This window comes from Salvelinus sp. IW2-2015, linkage group LG19 (assembly GCF_002910315.2).
Source record: "Salvelinus sp. IW2-2015 linkage group LG19, ASM291031v2, whole genome shotgun sequence".
NCBI lineage: Eukaryota > Metazoa > Chordata > Actinopteri > Salmoniformes > Salmonidae > Salvelinus > Salvelinus sp. IW2-2015.
This window is the reverse complement of record NC_036859.1, coordinates 27293203-27320608: the sequence shown is the minus strand read 5'-3', so window position 1 is coordinate 27320608 and position 27406 is coordinate 27293203. Positions and strand designations below refer to the sequence as shown.

At 42.6% G+C, this 27406-nt stretch overlaps 2 protein-coding genes across 2 annotated transcripts in view; both read right to left on the bottom strand.

Moving 5' to 3' along the window:
* Window positions 1-27406, bottom strand: part of LOC111979146 (chloride channel protein 2-like) — a 107106-nt gene that overhangs the window by 26854 nt on the left and 52846 nt on the right. Inside the window, exons 4-15 of the mRNA XM_070448941.1 lie at window positions 27128-27256; window positions 26612-26745; window positions 26206-26286; window positions 25727-25780; window positions 25378-25456; window positions 25144-25269; window positions 24955-25039; window positions 24730-24831; window positions 2756-2840; window positions 2320-2475; window positions 2088-2157; window positions 1888-1998 (exon numbers count right to left, since the gene is read on the bottom strand). Coding sequence (XP_070305042.1) covers window positions 1888-1998; window positions 2088-2157; window positions 2320-2475; window positions 2756-2840; window positions 24730-24831; window positions 24955-25039; window positions 25144-25269; window positions 25378-25456; window positions 25727-25780; window positions 26206-26286; window positions 26612-26745; window positions 27128-27256 — 1212 coding nt within the window. The remainder of the gene's footprint in view (window positions 1-1887; window positions 1999-2087; window positions 2158-2319; window positions 2476-2755; window positions 2841-24729; window positions 24832-24954; window positions 25040-25143; window positions 25270-25377; window positions 25457-25726; window positions 25781-26205; window positions 26287-26611; window positions 26746-27127; window positions 27257-27406) is intronic.
* Window positions 12104-15541, bottom strand: LOC111979144 (E3 ubiquitin-protein ligase TRIM39-like). The gene is made up of 2 exons (XM_024009474.3): window positions 15261-15541; window positions 12104-14918 (listed from the first exon to the last, which is right to left on the bottom strand). The coding sequence occupies exon 2, from the start codon at window positions 14914-14916 to the stop codon at window positions 13279-13281; it is 1638 nt and encodes a 545-aa protein (XP_023865242.1). The 5' UTR covers window positions 14917-14918; window positions 15261-15541; the 3' UTR covers window positions 12104-13278.

The following is a 27406-nucleotide window of genomic DNA, read 5'->3' as shown; positions in this document are numbered from 1 at the left end:
AAACCTTAGTGTGAAGTGCCACCTGGCGCCGTGGACAACAAGTAACTGCTTTGGGGCTGTTTTTCTCAAAGGACCAGGACGAGCTGATCCGTGTATAAGGAAAGAATTGAATGGGGGCGCACTGATATCTGAGATATTGAGTGCAAAACCTCCTTCCGATCCAAAGCCAAGGGCATTTCAAGATTAAATGTAGGCTGGTTCATTTCAACATGACAATTGATCCCAACAACACACCGCCCGGCAGATGAAGGAGTGCTTCGTTAAAGAAGCATTCAAGTCCTGGAGCTAGCCGTAGCCCAGTTCATCCAGATCTCAAACCCCACTAGAAAATCTCTTGGCAGGAGTATGAAAAATCCGTGTTGCCCCAGCAACAGCCCCAAAACACTATCAGCCCTGCCGCTCTAGAGAGAGATCTTGCATGTGCAGAGAATGGGCCAAATAATACCAGCAACACGTGATGGTGAAAACCATCATTGGAGACTTACAGAAAACATTTGACCTCTGTCCATATGACCAACACAAGGTATTCATAAACCAATAGCTATTGAAGATAAACTTATTATGTTATTGACCAGCAATACTTTAATTTCTCCACCATAATTTTCAATAAATTCAAATTTAAAAATCCTACAATGTGATTTCTGGATTTTTTTTTCTCATTTTGTCTGTCCATACTTGAAGTGTACCTATGATGAAAATTACAGGCCTCTCTCATCTTTTTAAGTGGGAGAACTTGCACAATTGGTGGCTGACTAAATACTTTTTTGCCCCACTGTATTTGACAGTTACATTCGATCAAGTGAAAACCGCCCATGTCATCGGCGTGCCATGAAGGCGTCACTCTTTGACCAAATTTGGTGTCCTATCGGGTATACTACACCCCTAATGATATAGTGAAGTATGGTTACGTTCTAGGATCTCTGAGGAATACATACAAATGTGATTTGACTGGTTGAAACAACATTCAGGGTATACCCCTTTCTTTGCAAATTGAACGAGTGGAAATACAAAATCGATCGTGCATGCTATATGGACCTTTTTAGGATATGAAAAAGGATTTTATCTAACAAAAGGACACTTCATGTTATCTCTGGGACCCTTTGGATGATAAATCAGAGTAAGATTTCAGAATGTAAGTACACATTTCACCTTCAGATGTGAATTTATGAAACCTATCCCTGTGGAAAGTGTTTTGTTGTTAGGCACTCTCCTCAAACAATAGCATGGCAGTAATAGCTACTGTAAATTGGACAGTGCAGTTATATTAACAAGAGTTTAAGCTTTCAGACGATATAAGATACTTATGTACCGACATTTGTTTCTCTAAAATCTGCGATTGTGATAAGGCGCTGCACGATTTACAACTGTCCCGTTGACGGGACGCCTATCCCTCAGAAGTTTTAATGCATATTTCAAGTGTATTTGCTATCTTCACTGTTCTAAACAACAAAACAAATGAAAGCACAAGCTAGTGATTTGTGAATTTAATAGTCACATTTATCCAACAAGTATTTCAGGTCAAATGTTTAATGAATTGTTCAAGGTCATGTACTGCTCATGGCCCACTAAACAAGAAAATCAATGAGGACCAGATTTGTTTATTTCACCCGAAAACTTGCTGACTTCTATCGTAGCAGAATTAATTTGTCAGTCACATTCAATAAGATACCCAAGCTATTTTCAATTGTGCTATCACACCAGCCTGTAGTTTCGATCACTTCAGAGAACAGAAAGAGCCAAGATGGAGCCTATAGAGAAGCCCAGTCTCACGTTTGGTTTCAGTGATAAGCAGACACTTTAGAGCCGTAATGGAGCCTAAACGTTAAAAAAAGGTGTTATTTTTTAATGCAAATGGTGAAGTGAGATACAGAGACACCCATTACTCACCCACAACAGCATAGCCACCAGGCACTATGGGATAGACACTGCCATCGGCATGGATACCATCAGGGAACATGACTGCCATGGTCTCACCTACCAGACGCCCAAATGCTGCACCTGCACATCACACAAATCAATTGTTTGTATACATGCAGGTGTTTTTTTAATATATTTTTTTACAAACTCTCACACAGCAAGTTACTTACCAATGAGGAAAACTGGCATGAAGGCCCCACATGGTACAGGCATGGTGGTAGCTACTGCAGACATCCAGAACTAGAGAAAGAAAGTGAGAGAAGTGTACTAGAGGAAACTGAAAATAAACACAGAGGCATAGTATCCTAATTTTCACACCAACACAATCAGACAATCACAAACAAACCAGACTCGCCTCTCCCAAACCCACACACAAACTCATTATTTAGAACACACACGTACCTTCATCACAATGAAGAAGATGAGAGTGATGAAGACATTGACCTGGGGGTGTTTCCAGGCGTGGGAGTGGCTGATGTAGTCAAACTCCTCGGCAACACCCTGGCGAGACCACGTGCGGTTGTCCAACAACGCCACCAGTGACTCATGCTGTGTCAGCTGAGGAGACAAAGAGAGACAACTGTTAGGATTGGCATATACTGTATCAATCTCAATAGTTTAAATTGGCTTCCTTTCCTTATCTCCTTCCCTTCACTGATCGAAGAGGATAGGTGAAGACAACACAGGACACGTCCTTTCACAGAGAAAATGAAGTAGCCTCCACGAGGAGAAGAGGCTGCTTTATACAATTGAGATGCATCCCTGTTCCAATACTTTGAAAGGTGTATCATACATTGTTGTTAACAGACACAGATATTTAATAAATGGAACTACTGACCTGTCCAGCCATGAACTGTCCAAACCCAGGGGGGAAGGTAAGGGTTGAGATGATCAAGGTGACCATGGCAGGAAACACCAGACGTCTGACAGGGAGAGAGGAGCTGTGGGTTCATTAGTGTGTGTGTGTGGCCAGCTCTAGCCTTTTCAGTGGCCCCAAGCAAATTTTTTAACTGGGAGCCCCTCTAGCGGTCGGGGGCCTGTCATGTCCCACTGCCAAAAAGTGTCTCCCCCCTAGCTAAAGTTAGCTAAAATATTTTTATTTAGCAAACGTTAGCTAGCTACTGTAACTATTATTGTAGCTTTCTGTTTGTATGTAGCTTGCACTTCAATGGTATCCCACAGATTTTCTTGTATCTTTCCAACCAGACGAAGTACTATGAAGGCACCACTGATCTCGACAAGAGGCGGCAACATTCAGAGAAATTCACAATTCAGGGTAACGTTAAGAAGTTAACTTCTATTAGATAACTGKATGGATTTAACTATGTAAAACTATTTTTCAACAACCATTTTCCATACAGGGAAAGGGAGACACTTAGTCAGTTGTCCAACTGAATGTATTCAACTGAAATGTGTCTTCTGCATTTAACCCAACCCCTCTGAATCAGAGAGGTGTGGGTGGCTGCCATAATCGACATCCACATCTTCGGCACCCGGGGAACAGTGGGTTAACTGCCTTGCTCAGGGGCAGAACGACAGATTCTTAGCTTGTCAGCTCAGGGATTCGATCCAGCAACCTTTCGGTTACTGGCCCAACACTCTAAATAGTCCATCTACATATTGCTAGCTATGATACCCATCAAGGAGGGGGACTGGCGATGCCACCTCCAGGGTAATGATGGATATCTTCAACACCCACGGTTCTCCTGAGGTCATCTTGAGTGACCGAGGGCATGAACGCTGGAACAAGGTACGGATGTTATACGTTATATTCTGTCATCAGTGTTTGTTTTATTTGTTTTTACAATTTGTTTGTTTTTCTATGGTACATGGTTTGGTGAAGGGACCAACCAGACCCTCAAGACTGCCATGGGCAAGTCCCTTGATTGGTACCAGGAAGAGTGGGAGAACAACCTGAAGGTAATTCTCTTTGCACACAACAGCAGCATCCAGGCCGAGTATGGATGGGAGCCGCAGCTGTTGACTGAGGTAAACAATGCAATTGTATATAATGTACAAGCACTGCATATACTGTCTTTCAAATTTGTAATTGACTTAGTGTTTGTCTATTGTTATTTTTGTATAACCTACTTTCAGATTACTGAAACCCCACCTGATGTGGTGGAAGTTGTCGAACCAGATCAGACCGTCTTCGAGTACCACCTTCAGGCACGGACTGAGAAGGATGTGTTTTTTTTGACCAGGTAAAAATTATTGTCCACTGGTAACTTATTTTCTGGCCCTCCAAGAGATACAGTGGGGAGAACAAGTATTTGATACACTGCCGATTTTGCAGGTTTTCCTACTTGCAAAGCATGTAGAGGTCTGTAATTTTTATCATAGGTACACTTCAACTGTGAGAGATGGAATCTAAAACAAAAATCCAGAAAATCACATTGTATGATTTTTAAGTAATTAATTTGGCATTTTATTGCATGACATATAGTTATTTGATACATCAGAATAACAGCAGAACTTCAATTATTTGGTACAAGAAACCCTTTGTTTTGCAATTACAGAGATTCATACGTTTCCTGTAGTTCTTGACAGGTTTGCACACACTGCAGCGGGATTTTGGCCCACTCCTCCATACAGACCTCCAGATCCTTCAGGTTTCGGGGCTGTCGCTGGGAAATACGGACTTTCAGCTCCCTCCAAAGAATTTCTATTGGGTTCAGGTCTGGAGACTGGATAGGCCACTCCAGGACCTTGAGATGCTTCTTACGGAAGACTTAGTTGCCCTGGCTGTGATATTTCGGGTAGTTGTCATGCCTGGAAGACCCAGCCACGACCCATCTTCAATGCTCTTACTGAGGGAAGGAGGTTGTTGGCCAAGATCTCGCGATACATGGCCCTCCATCCTCCCCCTCAAATACGGTGCTGTCGTCCTGTTCCCCTTTGCAGAAAAGCATCCCCAATGATGAATGTTTCCACCTCCATGCTTCACGGTTGGGATGGTGTTCTTGGGTTGTAACTCATCCTTCTTCTTCCTCCAAACACGGCGAGTGGAGTTTAGACCAAAAAAAGCTCTATTTTTGTCTCAATCAGACACATGACCTCTCCCATTCCTCCTCTGGGATCATCCCAGATGGTCCATTGGCAGAATTTCAGACGGGCTGGACATGCGCTGGCTTGAGCAAGGGGGACGCTTCAGCTTGCGCTGCAGGATTTTTAATCCATTACGGCTAGTGTGTTACTAATGGTTTTCTCTTGAGATGTGGTCCCAGCTCTCTTCAGGTCATTGACCAGGTCCTGCCGTGTAGTTCTGGGCTGATCCCTCACCTTCCTCATGATCATTGATGCCCCACGAGGTGATATCTTGCATGGAGGCCCAGACCGAGGTGATTGACCGTCATCTTGAACTTCTTCCATTTTCTAAAAATTGCGACAACGTTGTTGCCTTTCACCAAGCTGCTTGCCTATTGTCCTGTAGCCTATCCCAGCCTTGTGCAGGTCTACAATTTTATCCCTGATGTCCTACACAACTCTCTGGTCTTGGCCATTGTGGAGAGGTTGGAGTCTGTTTGATTGAGTGTGTGGAGCGGTGTCTTTTATACAGGTAGAACGAGTTCAACAGTGGCAGTTAATACAGGTAAGGAGTGGAGAACAGGAGGGCTTCTTAAAGAAAAACAAAGGTCATCTTTCCAAGATGGCTTAAGCAGTTCAGACGTCATTTCTGTTTCGTATTGTCGTGTCCTGTATATATATATATATTTACCCTTTCTTCGCATATCTTTAATTTATATTTTTATTATCCAGAACTCAACTACAAAAGCTTTCCTGCAAAAGCTTTCCTGCAACCCGCTTCACCAATTACAAAAAAGTATTATTTACCTCAAATCTGAAAATCCACCGTGGAAGCTAGCCAGGGGCTAATTCAGAGCTAGCCAGAAAGCTAAAGCACGAAAGCTATCCGATAGCTAGCCAGAAAGCTAATCTGTAGCTGCCCAGAAATTACGCCGGCTGCTGGCTAGCGTTGGTTGTCTCAGCTGCCCACGTTTTGTGGTCATCAGCTATTCCTTTAGCTCGATAATCTACCGGCACTTTTTGTGCAACGCGACTCGGACCGGAGCATTTCCGGGACTTTTTTTTTCTCTCAGTTTCCCCGGATTTCAGCCGCAGGCTCTGGACATTTGCAGCTAGCTAGCTGCAAACCGTGTGACTATTGGCTTACCGTCGATCCCGGAGCAACTCAAATCATTCCGGAGCTAGCCAGCTGAGGAGTTCCATCAGCCATTCCTGGGCTACAGTCACCTATCCGGACCCGTTTTTTTTTTTTTTGTTGTTTGGCTGCGATACGGAGCCCCGCCGGGCCTTCACGACTGACTGCCGACGTTATCTGCCGGAGGGAGTTTATCAACTGGCACCTCCGTCCCGACGTTACTGAACGCTCATCTGGGGCCCGCTAACCGTTAGCTGTCTTACCGGCTGCTATCTGAATAAGTATATCGGACAATTATTATTATTATTTATTTATTTCTTTTTTTTTCTTGGGTCACTATATCTATTTTGCCAATTTGGATTGATCCCCTCTACCACACGGAACCCACTAACCTACCGCAGAGAAACGCACGAGGTATCTACAAATAGACTTCCATACTATGCTATCTCGCTACCGATAGCCATCTACCCGGCCAGCTGTCTGGATCGCCGTGACCCCAACCAACCTCTACTCACTGGACCCTTATTGATCACTCGATTAAGCATGCCTCCTTTAATGTAAATATGCCTTGTCCATTTGCTGTTCTGGTTAGTGTTTATTGGCTATTTCACTGTAGAGCCTCTAGCCCTGCTCATATACCATATCCAACCTCACAGTTCACCACCCACATATGCGATGACATCACCTGGTTTCAATGATGTTTTCTAGAGACAATATCTCTCTCATTCATCACTCAATACCTAGGTTTACCTCCACTGTATTTCACATTCCTACCATACTTTTGTCTGTACATTATTCCTTTAAGCTATTTTATCGCCCCCAGAAACTTCCTTTTACTCTCTGCTCTAGAAAGTTCTAGACGACCAATTCTCATAGCTTTTAGCCGTACCCTTATCCTACTCCTCCTCTGTTCCTCTGGTGATGTAGAGGTGAATCCAGGCCCTGCAGTACCTAGCTCCACTCCTATTCCCCAGGCGCTCTCTTTTGATGACTTCTGTAACCGTAATAGCCTTGGCTTCATGCATGTTAACATTAGAGCCTCCTCCCTAAGTTTGTTTTTTTCACTGCTTTAGCACACTTGCGCAACCCGGATGTTTTAGCCGTGTCTGAATCCTGGCTTAGAAACCGACACCAAAAATTCTGACATTTTCATCCCCAACTACAAGATTTTCAGACAAGATAGAACGCCAAAGGGGGCGGTGTTGCAATCTATTGCAAAGATTGCCTGCAGAGTTCTGTTTTACTATCCAGGTCTGTTCCCAAACAATTTGAACTTCTACTTTTAAAAATCCACCTCTCTAAAAACAAGTCTCTCACCGTTGCCGCCTGCTATAGACCACCCTCTGCCCCCAGCTGTGCTCTGGACACTATATGTGAAACTGATTGCCCCCCATCTATCTTCAGAGCTCGTGCTGTAGGCGACCTAAATTTTAACATGCTTAACACCCCAGCCACCCTACAATCTAAGCTTGATGCCCTCAATCTCACACAAATTTCAATGAACCTACCAGGTACCACCCCAATTCCGTAAACACGGGTACCCTCATAGATATCATCCTAACAAACTTGCCCCTCCAAATACACTCCTGCTGTTTTTCACCAAGATCTCAGCGATCACTGCCTCATTGCCTGCATCCGTAATGGGTCAGCGGTCAAACGACCTCCACTCATCACTGTCAAACGCTCCCTGAAAACATTCAGCGAGCAGGCTTTCTAATTGACCTGGCCGAGGTATCCTGGAAGGATATTGATCTCATCCCGTCAGTAGAGGATGCCTGGACATTTTTTTTAAAATGCTTCCTCACCATCTTGAATAAGCATGCCCCATTCAAGAAATTTAGAACCAGGACAGATATAGCCCTTGGTTCTCTCCTGACCTGACTGCCCTTAACCAACAGAAAAACATCCTATGGCGTTCTGCATTAGCATCGAACAGCCCCCGTGATATGCAACTTTTCAGGGAAGCTAGAAACCAGTATACACAGCAGTTAGAAAAGCCAAGGCTAGCTTTTTCAAGCAGAAATTTTGCTTCCTGCAACACAAATTCAAAAAAGTTCTGGGCCACTGTAAAGTCCATGGAGAATAAGAACACCTCCTCCCAGCTTCCAACTGCTCTGAAGATAGGAAACACTGTCACCACCGACAAATCACATATAATTGAGAATTTCAATAAGCATTTTTCTACGGCTGGCCATGCTTTCCCTGGCTACCCTACCCCGGACAACAGCACTGCCTCCCCTCTGCTACTCGCCCAAGCCTTCCCCATTTCTCTTCTCCCAAATACAGTCAGCTGATGTTCTAAAAGAGCTGCAAAATCTGGACCCTTACAAATCAGCCGGGCTAGATAATCTGGACCCTTTCTTTCTAAAACTATCTGCTGAAATTGTTGCCACCCTATTACTAGCCTTTTCAACCTCTCTTTCGTGTCGTCTGAGATTCCAAGATTGGAAAGCAGCTGCGGTTATCCCCTCTTCAAAGGGGGGGACACTCTTGACCCTAACAGCTACAGACCTATATCTATCCTACCTACCTTTCTAAGGTCTTCGAAAGCCAAGTCAACAAACAGATTACCGACAATTTCGAATCCCACATACTCTTCTGCTATGCATCTGGTTTCAGAGCTGGTCATGGGTGCACCTCAGCCACGCTCAAGGTCATAAACGATATCTTAAACCGCCATCGATAGGAAACAATACTGTGCAGCCGTATTCATTGACCTGGCCAAGGCTTTTGACTCTGTCAATCACCACATCCTCATCGGCAGACTCGACAGCCTTGGTTTCTCTAATGATTGCCTCGCCTGGTTCACCAACTACTTCTCTGATCGAGTTCAGTGTGTCAATTCGGAGGGTCTGTTGTCCGGGCCTCTGGCAGTCTCCATGGGGGTGCCACAGGGTTCAATTCTTGGACCGACTCTCTTCTCTGATATACATCAATGATGTCGCTCTTGCTGCTGGTGATTCTCTGATCCACCTCTACGCAGACGACACTATTCTGTATACTTCTGGCCCTTCTTTTGACACCGTGTTAACAACCCTCCAGGCGAGCTTCAATGCATACAACTCTCCTTCCGTGGCCTCCAATTGCTCTTAAATACAAGTAAAACTAAATGCATGCTCTTCAACCGATCGCTGCCTGCACCTGCCCGCCTGTCCAACATCACTACTCTGGACGGCTCTGACTTAGAATATGTGGACAACTACAAATACCTAGGTGTCTGGTTAGACTGTAACACTCTCTTCCAGACTCACATCAAACATCTCCAATCCAAAGTTAAATCTAGAATTGGCTTCCTATTCCGCAACAAAGCATCCTTCCACTCATGCTGCCAAACATACCCTTGTAAAACTGACCATTCTACCAATCCTCGACTTCGGTGATGTCATTTTACAAATAGCCTCCAAAAACCCTACTCATAAATTGGATGCAGTCTATCACAGTGCCATCCGTTTTGTCACCAAAGCCCCATATACTACCCCACACTGCGACCTGTACACTCTCGTTGGCTGGCCCTCGCTTCATTCGTCGCCAAACCCACTGGTTCCAGGTCATCTACAAGACCCTGCTAGGTAAAGTCCCCCCTTATCTCAGCTCGCTGGTCACCATAGCAAACCTACCTGTAGCACGCGCTCCAGCAGGTTTATCTCTCTGGTCACCCCAAAACCAATTCTTCCTTTGGCCGCCTCTCCTTCCAGTTCTCTGCTGCCAATGACTGGCGAACTACAAAAATCTCTGAAAACTGGAACTTAATCTCCCTCACTAGCTTTAAGCACCAGCTGTCAGAGCAGCTCATAGATTACTGCACCTGTACATAGCCCATCTATAATTTAGCCCAAACAACTACCTCTTTACCTACTGTATTTATTTATTTATTTTGCTCCTTTGCACCCCATTATTTCTGTCTCTACTTTGCGCTTTCTTCCACTGCAAACCAACCATTCCAGTGTTTTTAGTTTTTATTTTACTTGCTGTGTTGTATTTACTTCGCCACCATGGCCTTTTTATATTTTTATTTATTTATACATATATTTGTTTGCCTTCACCTCCCTTCTCACCTCACTTGCTCACATTGTATATAGACTTATTTTTTTTCACTGTATCATTGACTATATGTTTGTTTTACTCCATGTGTAACTATGTGTTGTTGTATGTGTCGAACTGCTTTGCTTTATCTTGGCCAGGTCGCAATTGTAAATGAGAACGTGTTCTCAATTTGCCTACCAGGTTAAATAAAGGTTAAATAAATAAATAAAATAAAAAATAAAAAGGTCTGTGAGAGCCGGAATTCTTAATGGTTGGTAGGTGATCAAATACTTATGTCATGCAATAAAATGCAAATTAATTACTTAAAAATCATCCAATGTGATTTTCTGGATTTTGGTTTTAGATTCCGTATCTCTCAGTTAAAGTGTACCTATGATAAAAATTACAGACCTCTACATGCTTTGTAAGTAGGAAAACCTGCAAAATCGGCAGTGTATCAAATACTTGTTCTCCCCACTATGTAAGAAATGTATTTGTAATATGAAATATAATTTCATTTATTCTTATTAATCAAGGTTAGACTGAACATGGACAAGGCGCAGGAGAAACAGAAGGAGCGCTACCGGAGCAGAATCAAGAAGAGGACCAAGTGCTACGACGTGAGCAAATTACTTGTTTTTGGGGACAGAAGGAAAGCGAGACCTGGGAAACCTCGCTGCTCTTTCGCTCCTAGCTGGGGTCACCATCTATTAAAGTGAATATAACAAATCTCATAACTATTTGTATTTGCACACAAAATAACCTGAAGCTTGTTTTAGTTTCCCTAACACTGATATTTTTCTCTTTATCTTCTTAGGGTTGTGGAAGACAACTTCACCTCGGTGGAAGACAACTTCACCTCGGTGGAAGACAACTTCACCTCGGTGGAAGACATCTTCTCCAGTTGGACGGTCGACCACTGAAAGCACTGACGCCCTACACTTCGGTGAAGTCCAATTGACAAAGTATGTTAAGTTTGGGTGACATGCAAGAAAGGGTAGTTATGCTGAGCTTATAAAAATGTACCTCTTCAATTTCTCTCCAAATGACTTTAGTACCATCGACTGTCCGAGCCCCCCAGGAGGTATCCTGGGTATTCGGATCAGTCTGATTCTCTGAGACAGAGGGGGACCAGCTTGAGGTAGGCTATACCTTCCAAAAGTGTTAAAGTACATATCTCCCACTAATCCATCAAATGTTCTCACAGTAAAGTGTAACTTTACGTCTTTGTCTCCTACCCTGTTCCCTTTATTATGCTCCTGTTCTCCAGGACCTAGGGGTTCTGCCCAACACCCAGACATGGATCCACCTGATGTTCTCCATTACCAACCACCCTCCAACTTTTCATTACATCAGCTACTGTTATTGTCAAGTTGTCATTATTTGCTAAGAAAGAGCAAGAAAACTATCATACTGGGCACATCATATGTGAGATGCACAGATCAACTAAAAACACTAGCACTGCAAACACTGAGCAGCAGTGCCTGGACTTTGCAGTCAAGTCCCCCTTCCGAGACTGGCTGCCTGTTGAGAACAAGTGGTGACAGGCAGAACATTCCCACCTACACAGCAACCACCTCCTCAATATCACACACCAGAATTTTAGTATTTCAGTATTTTAGTCTGATTACCATGTGAGCGTACAAAACAAATCTGCAAATAAATGAACACAATTGTACCAAAAAATATAAAAGTTTATGTATTACAATCTTAAATATTGCCAAGTTGGTTTTCACAGCTGTTTAACAAGGTGTTCATTGTTGTATCCTAGGACCTACAATAGATACATATATATATTTCAACCCCAAGGGTGTACTAATGAGCTATGCGAGTTAGATTTTTTTAAATCAAAATAGAGGACTACTGAAATTATGTTATTTCAGTATAGATAAGGGAAGGGCAAGTTAAAACAAAACATGACAGCCAGACAAGCCAGTGTATGAATCAAATGGATTTGCATATGAATGGAGTGGAAATGATCTGACTTCATGATCTGTAAGGTAACTTTAATGTGTCAAGCAGATGACATGTTTTATTTGACATTTCCAAACCGTAGCAACGTTTAAGCCTTGGATTTCATGTAATGTTAACAAGAAGGTACCCAAAAGTAGTTTGAAGTAATGTTTTCATTCTATTAGCTAAAATAAACTTGTTTTAAACAGCGAAATTGTCACGGAAATCAGCCATGTTTGCATAGCGATGATGAAAAGAACATCCTTTAGGCTCTAATGATATCCAACATTTTTATCATTAGGCCATCACACCGTTGATATAGCTAATAGTTTATAGAATCCCATTGTAACGCAGAGTAAACATTTTTTGGGCCGGGGGACATTTTGGCATGACAGGCCCTATAGAGCGAGCTGGCCCTAACTCTTTATACAATGAGAGGAGGAATGAGGGGCAAAATTAGTATTTTGTACAGGAAGAAAATAATGGCACATGGACTAGAGACAAATTAAAAAAAAAAAATTTCATAGCAATTTACAGTTAAGACATCGGAGAAGCATTCATCATAAACTGGGTAGTTTGGGTCCTGGATGCTGATTGGCAGAAACAGCATTCCAGCCATGTGTATATCAGACAATATACCACAGGCATATTGCAAAAATACTTGTTTACTGTTATATTCATGTTGGTAACCAGTTTATAATAGCAATAAGTCACCTTGAGCCGGGCAAGGTGAAAAAATCTGCCATTCTGCCCTTGAACAAGGCAGTTAACCCCCACAATAACTGCTCCCTGAGCGCTGATGACATGGACTGATTCAGAGGTGTTGGGTTACATGTGGACACATTTCAGTTGAATTCATTCAGTTGTTCAACTGACTAGGTATCCACTTTCCATTTTGGTATATGGCCAATATACCACTGCTAAAGGCTGTATCAGTATTTTTCTACTAAAGAATGTGTTTGTTTCATTGTGTTTTGCCTTTTGTGTTTGCTCTTCATGTATTGTGTTATTGATGTGTATATAGTTACAGTATGTATAGTATGTGTTGTTTAATGATGTGTTTGACAGGTCATCATTGTAAATAAAAAATATTGCCCAATAAACCACACCTCGGGCCTTACTGCTTAATTATACAATCGGATCATAGATAACAAAAACTATAAACACATTCATTAAGGCACATCGCTGTGCTTTCCTGTGACTGAATTTCCTATTGACTAAACTCAGTCAGACATGATGGGAGAGAAGATAAGTGGAGCGGAGTTATCACCAGAAGGATCAGGTGAAGACAACAGTGGGTAGAGTCTCTCAGTGAAGGTGCAGCCAGTGAAAGAGTAGATATGAGACCTGGCCTCCACATCGTAAAAGGAGACCTGACCCTTCTTATAATCTACAAACACACCCACTTTCTGGGGCTTCTCTCTCATGGTGAGGGGAACTACAAGCTCAGTGCGAGCTCCATACTCATTCCTATTCCTCAGCTCTATAGTCCAGGCTCCAAATTCAGGACTCAGTACATTCATCCCCTTCCTGTTGATGGACTCTCTAGCCACTCCTAAAGCCCACCAAGTCTTCTCCTTCACCTGTACCTCATAGTAGAATTTCCCTGAAGAGAACCCCTCCATTCCTAACACACGGGGATGACAATCAAACCTCTCTGGGTTGTCAGGGAGTTCCTGTTTTATGGCTCCATATCTCACTTCTTTCTGGTCCCCAGACAGGATAAGATAAGGAAATGCTGTGTCAGGGTCCAGCGTCACATCCACTGCACACTGCTGCATCCTCTTCAGCTTGATTCGAGGAAACATCTCCATCTCTTTATTGAGTGTCTCCTCCAGTTGAGACACAGCTCTTCTCACAGTCCCAACACACAGGTCGCTGTGAACACTGATCTCAGACCAGTTCTTGGTAGGTGGAAGGGTGGTATAGAGGGATGTGGAGCTCTGAAGGAGGTGAAGGTGGTCCTTAATATCTGAGAGCTGCTCCAGCTCAGTGCTTCTCCTCTTTAGTTCAGTGATTTCCTGCTCCAGCTCTTCAATGAGCCTTTCAGCCTGTCTCTCTGCTGCTTTCTGCTTCTCCTCAACCACCTCAATGAGCTCAGCCTGGTTTCTCTCAATGGAACGAACCAGAGCAGTGAAGACCTGCAAACTGTCTGCTATCTCTCTCTCTGCATCTCTCTTGCTGAGCTCTACTGCCTGTTCGATCTCCTTAACCTTCTTCAGTCTCTCCTGGATCATCTTCTGAAATGTACCCTTACTTTTCCCCATCTGAGCCTTCCTCTCTCCATACTCTTCCTCTATGGGGACAGTCTTATGAGTCTTGTGGTCTGTCTCAGTGCAGAACTGACACACACATGCTTGTTCTCTCTTACAGAACAGCACCAGGGGTCTCTCATGCTTCTTACACACCCGGTCTTCCAGGTTCTCCACAGGGTCAATCAGCTTGTGCTTCTTTAAAGACGCCACTATCCGATGATGCTCCAGGTGAGTCTCACAATAAGAGGTCAGACACACCAAACAGGACTTCAGGGCCATGTGCTTTGTCTCAGTGCAGATGTCACATGGTACTTCTCCAGATTTGTCGAGGGTTGTGGTTTGGGCTTGTCCTGGGGTGATGGGTGTGACATGAACTGGAGCTAACTTCTTGAATTGAGCAGCCTTCACAGAAATTAAAGTATTGAAAAAGAGATCTGGTCTCTTATAAAATGTATTTTTACATGTGGGACACTTGCACACGTCAGTGCTATCCCAGTATCCTCCGATACAGGCCTTGCAGAAGTTGTGTCCACAGGGAGTGGTGACTGGCTCAGCGAACACATCTAGACAGATAGAACACTGGAGCTGCTCTTCAGAAGAAGCCATAGCTGAGAACAGACCAAAGAAAACAAAATCTGTCATGGCCCCTCTGAAATCAGTCATTCTTTAATTGTATTTTTTATCATTGAATTGTTTCTCAGTGTGAACAATATAATAACACTGTTTCATACAGTACCAGTCAAAAGTTAACTTTTTTGGTTACTACATGATTCCATATGTGTTTTTTCATAGTTTTGATGTCTTCACTATTATTCTACAATGTAGAAAATAGTACAAATAAAGAAAAACCCTTGAATGAGTAGGTGTGTCCAAACCTTTGACTGGTAGTTATACCAGTCATCATGGGGCATATCAAACAATTATCACATATCTTCTTTCTTTCTACTCACCTCAGCATGTGTTGACTTGTTCTTTCTCTTCTTATGATTAGAAAAAAGGTCAACATTGACTGGAGAGTAGATGTAGCTTTGTGAATAAGTCTAAATCTTGTTCCTGTTCATAACGTTCATGTTTCCAGTTTGGTTTCACTTCAGCAAGCTGACCTTACAAAGACCCTCCCTATCTACTGACACGTCTGCTCTTAAAGGAACAGTGTCCAACTTTTACAAGTTGTCTCTCCCTTTCTGTTCATCTTTTATATAATACACTGCTGTTTATGTATGAAAGATCTCGGGCCGCTAGTGAAATTATAGAGACGATACCTTGCAACAAAGCTCTTTTTAAATGGACCCAAACTGGACTTGAGAGAACTGCTGATGGACTACCAAATGTCGAAATTGAACGTTGTACTATTCAAACTCAACAGTGTTTTCCTGGGGGAATGCAGCGTGGGGTTCACATATAAGGCAAGCCGCCTCTGTGTGTGTATGGAGAACTAAACCTGCCACAATTATAAATAAATAAATGCACACAGAAACATAAATAAATGAATAAATAAATCCACACAATTAAATGAGCAAGGAAATACAAAATACTGACTAAAAGGAATACATTTTCTCTACATATCTGTATTATCTAATTATTCTAACTTTAATTAATTTTAATATTTTTATCTTAATTCATTCATTTATTTATTTCTTCCTCCAATATGATAACATCAATCAAATGTCTGTGGGTGGAATCTAACACATCATTGGTTGATCGATGTCACAATAACTATGAGCCACAATAGTGGAATTTGCGTTCATCTTCAAAATAAAAGTACCCCATGAAACTGACGCAAACAGATACAAATATTGGAATCATGCCATATTTGGACTAGATAATGCTTTACAGGTTTGGAATGTTGTTATATAAATTCAACAAAAGACTATTAAAAAAAAAAAAATCTGTTTAAAATAACATTTTGGCTGTGTTAGACTTCAGAATTGAATTGGGGGACTACTGTATGAATTATAGAACCTTGCCTAAGAATCTTGGGTTCATGAAATGTTCACAACTGTGAAGAGTTTACACAAATATTAGCATTGTAGCTATTATTGCAGGACTTTGACTGTAAAATCCCCTCACTATTCAGCCTATTGAACCTTCATATTGCAATGTACAGCTTTACCTATGGATCTTGGGTCCATGAAACGGGTATCAGCCTACTCAGTGACACCATCAGAACACAAATGTGAAGTGTATACACAAATTTGACCATTATAGCTCCAGAGAACACGTTTCCACTGCTCCAGAGTCCAATGGCGGCAAAGTTTACACCACTCCAGCTGACACTTGGAATTGTGCATGGTGACTTTAGGCTTGAGTGCGGCCATGGAAACCCATTTCATGAAGCTCTGTACGAACAGTTCTTGTGCTGACGTTGCTTCTTGAGGTAGTTTGGAACTTGGTAGTGAGAGCTGCAACCGAGGACAGAAGATTTTTATGTGCTACGCTTTTCAACGGTCCTGTTCTGTGAGTTTGTGTGGCCTACCACTTAACGGCTGAGCCATTATTGCTCCTAGATGTTTCTACTTCACAATAACAGCAGTTACAGTTGACCGGGGAAGTTCTAGCAGGCCACAAATTTGATGAACTGACTTGTTGGAAAGGTGGTCTCCTATGACGGTGCCACATTGAAAGTCACTGAGCCCTTCAGTAAGGCCATTCTACTGCCAATGTTTGTCTTTGGAGATTGCATGGCTGTGTCCTCACTTTTTATACACCTGTCAGCAACTGGTGTGGCTGAAATAGCCAAATCTACTAATTTGAAGGGGTGTCTACATATTGTACTGTGAAATATAAGTATGCAATTATGAAGTCTAATACATCCACAGTGCGATTTCAACTTATTTGTCATTTTTTGTCAAATTAACAAATTATTGTTTTTTGTTGAATTCATATAACATGATAAACTGGTTGGTTCAAGCCCTGAATGCTGATTGGCTGAAAGCTGTTGTATTTCAGAACTTATACCACGGGTATGACAATTGGTACATTGGTAACCAGTTTATAATAGCAATAAGGCGGTTAAGGTCTGTGTCCAGTCACTCTGCGATGTGTCATGCATATTCAATTGACCATATACACCACACTTCCTTGGGCCTTTTGCTTAATTATAACACAGCATTGTTGAATACTCGTTTCTGATTGGCTAGAAGGGCATTCTAGAACAGACATTAAAAACAGATAACGGGAGAGTTGGAAAAGATATTGGGACACCTTGCAATCATGACGCAATTTGCACCTACACATGCAGACCTTACTTGCTACAAAGTTACAGAAAGTTAAACCAACAACCACAAACTGAAATGGGATTCATTGTAAAAGCAGCTCCAAGGAGGATTTTTTGTTGTTGTTGGAGCATCTGATGACCTAACGTGGTGAGTGACAAACATACATTTCTCTGGTCCCTATGTTGCAGTCATGACACAAGTGGCGCTATACTGTCAAATCCTCCCACGTTTCTAGTTTGTGAGCAACTGTTTTCAGCAACTGGTATTTTTGAATTCGGTTGTCATATTGGCAGGTTTGCTAGCTACAAACTATTTAGCTAGCTTCTAGCCTAGTGTTTGATATGCAATGTGATCTCCTCATAATGAACAGTGTTGAGTGTCCTGACGGGAATGCAGATTTTTCTAGGTTTGCCAGACAAAAATCAGGCATTATCAGCTCATTGTTATGGATATACAGTGGCTTGCAAAAGTATTCACCCCCTTGGCATTTTTCCTATTTTCTTTTTTGAATTTTTTTTCATTTCACCAATTGACTACTTTGTGTATGTCCATTACATGAAATCCAAATAAAAATCTATTTCAATTACAGTTTGTAATGCAACAAAATAGGAAAAACGCCAAGGGGGATGAATACTTTTGCTAGGCACTGTATGCAAATGAATGTCAAAAGAAAACAGCTGCTTTGCTGTYATTCTGGCTGCAGAGGTTGTGATTGTTAGCAGTAGATTGCTGACTAGCTAGCAAGGGATAAGAATGTTGGCAGTGAGCATGGCAACAGAACATAAACGATTGGGTCGCATCCATAAACATCGAAGGACCTACTGGGTCGCATCTCTAGCAATCAAAGATGAAAGTATGAGTTTGCTTATATAAATAATATTTGTTTTACCGGTAAATGTGTGCTTAGTATTGTTTTTTTTGGTAACTTTGATAAGCGGGATAAACAGCTTAATCAAACGCAACGCAATAAACGTTTCTGTTCTGGCTGCAGTCAGATCATGACTGTGAAGCTGTAATATTAGCATTAAAAAAAATATATAGAACCTTTATTTATTTAACCAGGAAAAGCCCATTGAGAACCAGAGGCTCATTTTTAAGGGTGACCTGGTGTTAGGTGAGAATTATCGGTTAATTGAATGATTAGAATATTCCGCCCTGAAACATATAATTGTATGGAAGTGATTAGAATGTATAACATCATAATCAATAAATGTGTAGTCCTAGTCAGGATTAGGGTAAAGACAATATGTCTTTATGGTATTATAAACACAGACTGTCTGAGCTTGGTGCCGACCTGACTACAGATTTGGAAGAGAACAGGAAGTATGTCTCAAGGACAAGGTCACTAATCTCTGGCGGCTGGGTAGCAGGACATGTGTGTGCGTCTGTTTGTATGCATGTGTGTGTGTGTGTGTGTGTATGGTTGTGTGAATGTGTGGGCGTGAGAAGTCAGTATAATATGAATTGTTTTGTATTCCTGACTTTAGAACGTTCCGTGAATAAACCTTTTTGACTATTTAGCTGGGCCTCCGTCTGTTTCATTCGACCAGGATCTTACAAATTCTGGTTTGCAGACTGAATAATATATCTAAATTGGGTTATGAACCTGAAGAACAAAATTCTCTTGTCACCTGGCCAAGTTGGCTAGCTAGCAAGCAAGCAAGGGATAAGAACCTTGCCACTGAGCATGGCAACGGAACATAAATATCGAACGAACGACTGGGTCGCGTCTCCAGCAACCAAAATGAGAAAGGGGGTGATATATATAGCGGTAAATGTATGCTTTATTGTTTTCCTTCGTTGTCTATTATTTCCAAAGTAATATACATAACATTGAGGTTTATCCCGAACACAACACGTCCAAATACGGCATGATTCCACTATTTGTATCCGTTTGCATCAGTTTCGATGCAGGACATTTATTTTGAAAGTGAACCACAAATCCCTCTATTGTGGCTACCTTCACACAGTGTTGCCAACTTAGCTCCAATAACTTAGAACCCTCTAGCGACACATTATTTTTTTTTTTGTGACTTTTTCTGGTGTTATTGGAGACTGACGTGAAAGCACGTATCGTTCTTACTCTTCTCAACGAGCAGCGGGTGCTGCCGTGAAACCCACCCCCGTCCCAAAGCACTCACAGGCGGCCCAGTCCTGACGCATCAGTCCCTCCCAGCTGAAGTCAGAGCAGGAGATGTTCACCCCTCCGCGTCCAGAGTGCAAATGAATCGCGCATGCGGGAAGCCGCCGCTGGCTGATCCCACCCTGGCTTACATTCAGGACGGGATGTAAATGTAAAATGTTCTTTATCTAAAATAAATCACTGTACAAAAATAAATCACTGCATTTGACTCACACAGCCTCAGTCAGTTACTCATCTTGTCCACTGTGTGTGCCTCTCTGTGACATAAGCTAAACATCTAGCTGGCTAGCTCATGTCTCAGTCTAAACTGTACACTCAAAAATACAGAAAGGAGTGGGAATCAAACCCTGAATTCAAAGGCTGGTTGAAGCCGTTTATTGGAGATGATACACGGGCATACTGCCTGTATTGTAAGGATGATTTCTACGCCAAACTCAGTGATGTAAAAAAACACATGACAACTCAAAATCATACTCAAAATGCAAAGCCTTATAACAGTTCAACCAAAAACAAGCTGCCGTTTATGGTTAAAAAAATTGACTGCAAAAAAGGCTGAGGCCACCATGGCATTAGCTATCGCTGAACACTGTTCCATGCTGGCATGTGATCACATTGGAGAAGCATGTAGAGCTGCTTTCTCAGACTCCACTGCTGCTACCCACTTCAAAATGCACAGGACAAAGTGCACAGAAATGATTAATGGTGTTTGTGAGAGTTCGAGCACCATACTTTCTGAAAAAGTTGGTCGCAGATGTGGGTGACCAGCGTTTCAGCTTCTTCCTCAATGAGTCCACGGATTTAAGTGTTTCTAAGTACCTGGGGTTTGTGATAAGGTACTTTAGTGACACCAAGCAGACAATTGTATCAATATTTCTGGGGTTTGTTGAGTTGGAGGGAGGAGATGCCAAATCTATAGCCCGTGCTTTTGTGGCTTTCCTCGAGAAGTGTTGTCTTAAAAAGAGAAACTCCTGGGGATAGGGACTGACAATGCCTCTTATGACGGGGATTAACAATGGGGTCCATAAAGTGCTGAAGGAGGAGTATGGCCTCAAATATCTGGTTCTTATTCGCTGTGTGTGCCACTCTCTGCAGCTTGCTGTAAGTCATGCTTCCAATGACACCATCCCCGTAGTGTGGAGTACTTGGTATGAGAGACTTATAACTGGCCTACAAGGCCATATATGAGACCATCAACTGTGGGGAGAAACCTTTACAGATAACCAAGGTATGTGCCACACGTTGGCTCTCCATTGAACCTGCGGTTTCACACGTTTTGGACCAGTGGGAGGAGCTTAGGCTGCATTTCACAGTCACCAAGTCCAGTGAACACTGCTACATGGCTGAGGTTTTATACTCCATGTACAGTGATCCTCAAAACATATTGTATCTGACTTTTTTTTTAAGTCAGTGCTGGGTGAGGTACAGTTGGCCATCAAGGCTTTTGAGGGAGAGCAAGTAGATCCTCTTAGCTACTTGACAGTTTGGTTAGCCTGATCAAGTCTGTGAGCAGCAGGTTGCTGAATATACTGGCAAATGTTGATGTACTCAAAGGGCCAATAGATGGATACATCAGTCCCAAACCGTACCTTGGTTACCTTTTTGAGTCAAAGGCAGCTGAGCTCCACCTGGCGCCTGAGGATGAAAACAATGTCCGAAAGCGGTGTGTAGCCTTCACCATCTTAATGAGATGAGGGTGAGACTGCCGGACAACATCGAAGCATTGCAGTACATGTCAGTTTTCAATGTGGAGGAAACTCTAAAGCACAATAAGAGCCCTGGAGAAATAGAAAAAATAGCCAAGCTCCTTGGCTACGCCCCTGCAGAGAGACAAGATTGTCCAGCAATGGCGTGCCATCCATCTTAGTAAATGGAATGAGACAAAAACACACTGGGCTTCTGGAGTGAGATTTGGAARTTCAGGGATGCAGCTGATATCAACCCGTTTCAAGAACTTGCCATGGCTGCTGTGTCTATGTTGTCCTTGCCACACTCGAATGCTGAAGTCGAGAGAGTATTCAGCCAGAGTGTGGTAAAAAACAAACTTAGAAATCGGATGTCCTTGCAGACCCTTAACTCCATCCTGTACATTCGATATGGACTGAAGCTGTCTGGTGAGGCTTGCTATGAGCACCAGCTGCCTGATAATGTTTTGCAGCTTTTTGGCACATCAGCTGCTTACTCATTTAAGTCAGCTCCCTCAGTTGCTGAACCTGCCATAGAGAGCCTTGACCAAAATGACAATGACCCACTTATCTGTGAGCCAGCACAGCCTGTGTGTGTGTGTGGAGGGGGGTCTGGGAAAAAAATACAATTCACCTGAATTATGGCCAGACTAGTGACCATAATTTTCTCACATTGCCATTGACAGTTTTTTCTATTGTCTCTTTTTGGTCCATTTAGATTGTATACAAAAAAAAATTAAAACATGTTATGGTTAAAAATGTTCATGTTTTACTGTGACTTGTTGTAGGCTCCTAAGTGGACCATAAGGTTAAAAACCAAACCAAATTAAGAAACCTAAACTAAAAAACAAAAAAAACAAAGTAACTCCACCAGAGTGTCTCTTTTGGGTTACTTTTGCCGGTCCCAAGTCCAGATAAAGGAGGGTTGGAATTGTGACATAAAAAAAACAAACAAGAATCGACAGAAGTTCATTTGTAGTTCTAAACATATTTAGGGTGTTTTTTACTTACTTATTGTCTCTCCCACAACGTTATTCCTCTCTCCTACAGCGTCCATCACAATTACATGCACATGGCCAATTATGCAAATTAGGTGATGGTGTCATTTAGCGACTTTTAGGACAGCCAATAGCTACTTTCCTTACTGAGGAGTTGGCAACACTGTACAGTGGGTTGCTCTGGCAGTGCTGGCTGCTGTTGAAAACGACGAATCTCCATATTATCTGCTTTTCCGTGTGGAGACATGTGTGAACGAATATCTTTGCTAGCTATTCATACGATTAATAAAGTTGATTAAAAATTTAACTAGCCAGCTACCTTAACTGCAGGGGCCAAACTAGCTAACGTTAGTTCACTCCCACCTTCAGAGTTCACCTTAGCTAGCTAAACAGACTGTAGCTAGGTTTCTAGAAAATAACAATTAACTAGATATATTGGTAGCTGTATTTGAAAGACTAGCTAGTTAGACTATTCCGCAGTTTTTGTTAAACTACTTTGTTCCCCTGCCTGTTTATCGATTGGTGACAAAGTTAGCAAGATAAATGCCTCTTAATTTCACAGCAAATAAGCTGTTTTCATATACACCTGCTTTATTAGGCTTGTGCACATTTACAAGTGTTTCATTGGCTAGTTAACTAAGTTACTGAGCTAATTATTCATATTTTTGTTGCATTTCAGGTGGAGTGTTGACAGGCCAGGGACCATATTTACAAAGAATCTCAGAGTAGGAGTACTGATGTTAGGATTGTCTTCACATTGACTACAATTACATTGACAAGGAGGTTATCCTAGATCACGCTCTACTGAGATGTTTAGTGAGTAAGGGCCCTGGAAGAAAGTGGTTGCCCAATACCAACAGCAGTCACTTCACCACAGGACCCAAGAGAAGGCAAACCTTTATTTAACCAGGCAAGTCAGTTAAGAACAAATTCTTAAATTTACAATGACAGCCTACTCTGGCAAAATCCTCCCCTAACGACGCTGGGCCAATTGTGTGCCGCCCTATAGGACTCCCGATCACGGCCGGTTGTGATACAGCCCGGGATAGAACCAGGGTCTGTAGTGACACCTCAAACACAAAGAGATGCTGTGCCTTAGACATCTGCGCCACTCGGGAGCCCAGGTACTGCAGAATTTTGTTCCAACTAGGCTATAGTTCACTTAAACGTTTGCTACATTGCGGAACGGTTTGTACTGAATGACACATTTTTCCAAAACTTTCTTGTATGTTCTTAGACATACGTTTGCTCCGTTCAGTGGGTGTGTGGCTTGAAGCAACATATTTAAAGGGCAGCGGTATACTTTGAACCGACAAGCCTTTCCCATTTTTAAACTGGTCGTTCAGTACCACTTCCGTTCAATTGAACTGAACTCCGCCCTGACCAACTGAGCTAATTTATCAGTTCAGTGATTATCTAAATTTAACACACCTGGTCTTCCAGGTGTGTAAAACGCAGCTAGCTAGCCAACGCGACTTAATTATATGTAGCCAAGCTAGCGATCTTGATACTCACTCAGTAACGTTCGTTTACAGTAACATGGTTTTCTGGGCAATCCCGGTCAAGTCCTTCTTGCCTACTCCCGTCTCTTGGTTTTCTTCTAGGTTCAAAACGATATGCCTGTAGTCCGGTGGCTTATTGTCAAAAGTAACGCAGTCAATGGCTCTGTGTTCTAAAACTGTTCACCTGCTTCTAAATCAAGGAAGAGCAATGTTTTTATGGTGTGCAACGGGCACAGCTGCATATAATCGATTTTTATCTCCAACTTCGGCCCAAAAAACAATGACATAATATTAATAGATAGCTATATGCACTGCACATTATTGGTTGGAGAGGGGGGACAAATCGTTTATACTGAACGCAGCCGAGGCAAGTGCAATCATGCAAGGTGTTTTGGCATTGATTCACCAATGGTGTGTTAGATATCACCCGCATACGTTTGATTGACACCTCATTATCATATTGAAGGAAGACATACATAAATTAAGAAATAATCTAAATTAATAAAATGAGTGGGATTAATTATTCAAATAATGATTTTACAGTGGGGCAAAAAAGTATTTAGTCAGCCACCAATTGTGCAAGTTCTCCCACTTAAAAAGATGAGACAACAATGTGATTTTCTGGATTTCTTTTTCTCATTTTGTCTGTCATAGTTGAAGTGTACCTATGATGAAAATTACAGGCCTCTCTCATCTTTTTAAGTGGGAGAACATGCACAATTGGTGGCTGACTAAATACTTTTTTGCCCCACTATCTATGTGTGCATTCATTCATCCATTTATTTGTGCATTTATCTATAATTACTGCAGATTTGGTCCTCCATATGTTTGTGTACAATATATAACAGTTCAATAGTATAATATTCAGAGACTCACTTCCTAAGCAGGAACTTGTTGATGGTCTTCTGTTTCCTCATACACTCTACTATCAGTCTGTTCAGGTAGACAAACAGGGCCCCACCAAAACCACACGCAATCCTGAGGAGGACAGGGGACAGAGTCACACACAGTTCTAGGTTAATAGCCATTTACAGTGACGATACTGAGGAGTTTGAACAGGGTGTGTAGAACACACAGGACACAGTAAACACACACACGTACCCCAGGATGGCGAAGGCTGGCAACTCCTGGAGGTCAAAGGGGAAGTCCAGACGGAAACGTGTCTTAAAAAGAGCCGTGATGGTCTCTGAGAGAGACAGAGAGAATATCACCAGTCAGCTCTGACTAACTATTGGCTCAATGACACAGACCCAAGACCACCCCCGCCCCTGCACACACACACCTCCTCACCTTCGTCCTGGTTCCACACAGCCAGTACTCTGAAGATGAAGGCGCTGAAGGTGGCAGCAAAAAAGCCCCTCCAATAGTTCCTCACCGCAAAGAACGTTGAGGTTACCTCAATGCTGAAGAGCACACCTGCAGCACACACAATCACTGTTGCAGTAACACCATCACTTATTGTAATTTACTGTATTTCTCCCCAATGTATATTGTAAAGTACATGGACTTCCCATGGTTACGTACCTCCAATAGGGGCAGCAAAGCAGCATCCCACCCCTACTGCACACGCTGCTGATAGCATCTCTGTGTTCCTCAACTCATTCTGTAATAGGAACATACGCACACTCACAGACACCCACACAGACACAAACACATATGTGCATAATGGAATTACAGAGAGTTACAGAGAGTAATGTTGGAATTTAGATCAACAGAATAACATGAAGTAAAGGGAGATGTCATGATGGCATTCACATAGAACAGAATATAAACGCTTGACTTGAAATGGAAGGGCGCTCACATGACGCCCCAACAAACATGAAACAAGTGGACACTGAGACGTGCACATACTTAGACACATGTGCACTCGTACCTTGTTTCCCTGAAAGGGCTCTTCCTTAAGCAGTAAGTGGGAAAAGACAGAAATCTGAGTGAGTACCTGAGTGTTAAATTGAAGAAAAGCAGAGACCAAAATCTGCTGGGAGATATTATTTTTATTGCTTCAGTTTTGGACAGAAAATGCATTCAATCTCCTATAGTGATTGGGTTCAAACAGGATGAACCTCAACCCTGATCATTATGGAATTGTTCTAAAGTAGAGTCTGATTTGATGCTTGCTGACTTGAAATGTTCTTCCTCCATCTCCCCCCCCCTCCTCCAGGTCTTGGGTGGTGTATGGCAGAGAGAGTAATTTCTTGGCAGACAGGAGTCATACTGTGTGCTGAAGCCCAGGGACGGGCTCAGGTGAGTGGGGGTGAGTGTATGTCCTGGAGGGGTGGCAGGCTGGTCAGACAGATATCACACAGATACTAAAACCAAATTGAGTGTGTGTGGGGTGGGGGGCTGTCTCACCATGTAAATCCCACCAAACAAGGCAGCTATGCATTTACTCAGGAGAGCTGCACACAGACTGGCCACATGAACGAATGGGCCCTGGATGAGAGATTGGAGGAACGAGACAGAGAAAGATGGATGGGTAGGGGTCAGAGGATGACGGAGAGAAAGAACATGGAATGCAGAGTTAGTAATAAAGGAGGGGAAAAGAAGGCAGAACTAAAGCAATTTCAGACCAGGGCCCGTATTCATCAAGCGTCTCAGAGTAAGAGTGCTGAACTAGAATAAGGCTCTCTGTCCATATAACCGTATTCATGATGATCTTATGGCAAAACTGCTCCTAGATCAGCACTTTATAAATTAGAGCCCAGGAATTTCAAACATTTCATTTTCAGTCCGTAATAGTCCACTAGGGGTTTCCCACCTCCTTTCCCAGGGGCATGCCACTGCCCAGAGCACAGGTCAGCCCGATAACCTTGGCCACAAAGGTTTTAAAGGTGAGATACTCCTTAAGTACCACACCTCTAAGAATGGTCTTCATCTCTGGGATACCCGAACCTGAGGAAAAGGAGGAGGTGAGAGGGGGGATGGATGAGAGGAGGGCGAGGGAGGTGGGTTAGGAGGAGGGGGAGGACGGAGAGTGTGGTAAAATGTATATTCATAGATCCACTTCAAGATTATTTATGAATTCAAGGCAGTCATTACTAGTGGTTTCAAGGATATAGTCAAGGATGTCCTGAAGTTGTATAACTTCTGTCAACTACCCATGTGGATTGAGTCGACGCCATACATCTGTGACCTTTAATATTGCACAGTGTTTCATTTGGTATGCAAATGAGCTATTTAAATATATGTGAGTGAGCATGATTAGGAATAAATGTAGGTGTAAGATTACATTGAATGAGTGTGTGTGTGTGTGTTCCACACTTGAGTATCTTACCCACAGCCTGCGGGGCCAGTATCTGTGTGAACCCTGCTGAGAAAGTGATGAGCACCACTGGGTAGGTGACCCAGGCCAGGTACTGCAGGAGCATGTTACTGTTCAGTCCCCCGTACATCCACTTCTGAGCTACAGCGCAGAGACACACACAGATACATAAAACCTATTAAAGGGCACATTCCAGAACTTTTTACACTAGGGAAGCAAGGAATATCTCACCCTCTCTCTCCCTCCTTCCATTCATTCCCTATGGTGTAGTCCATTACCAAACAGACCCAG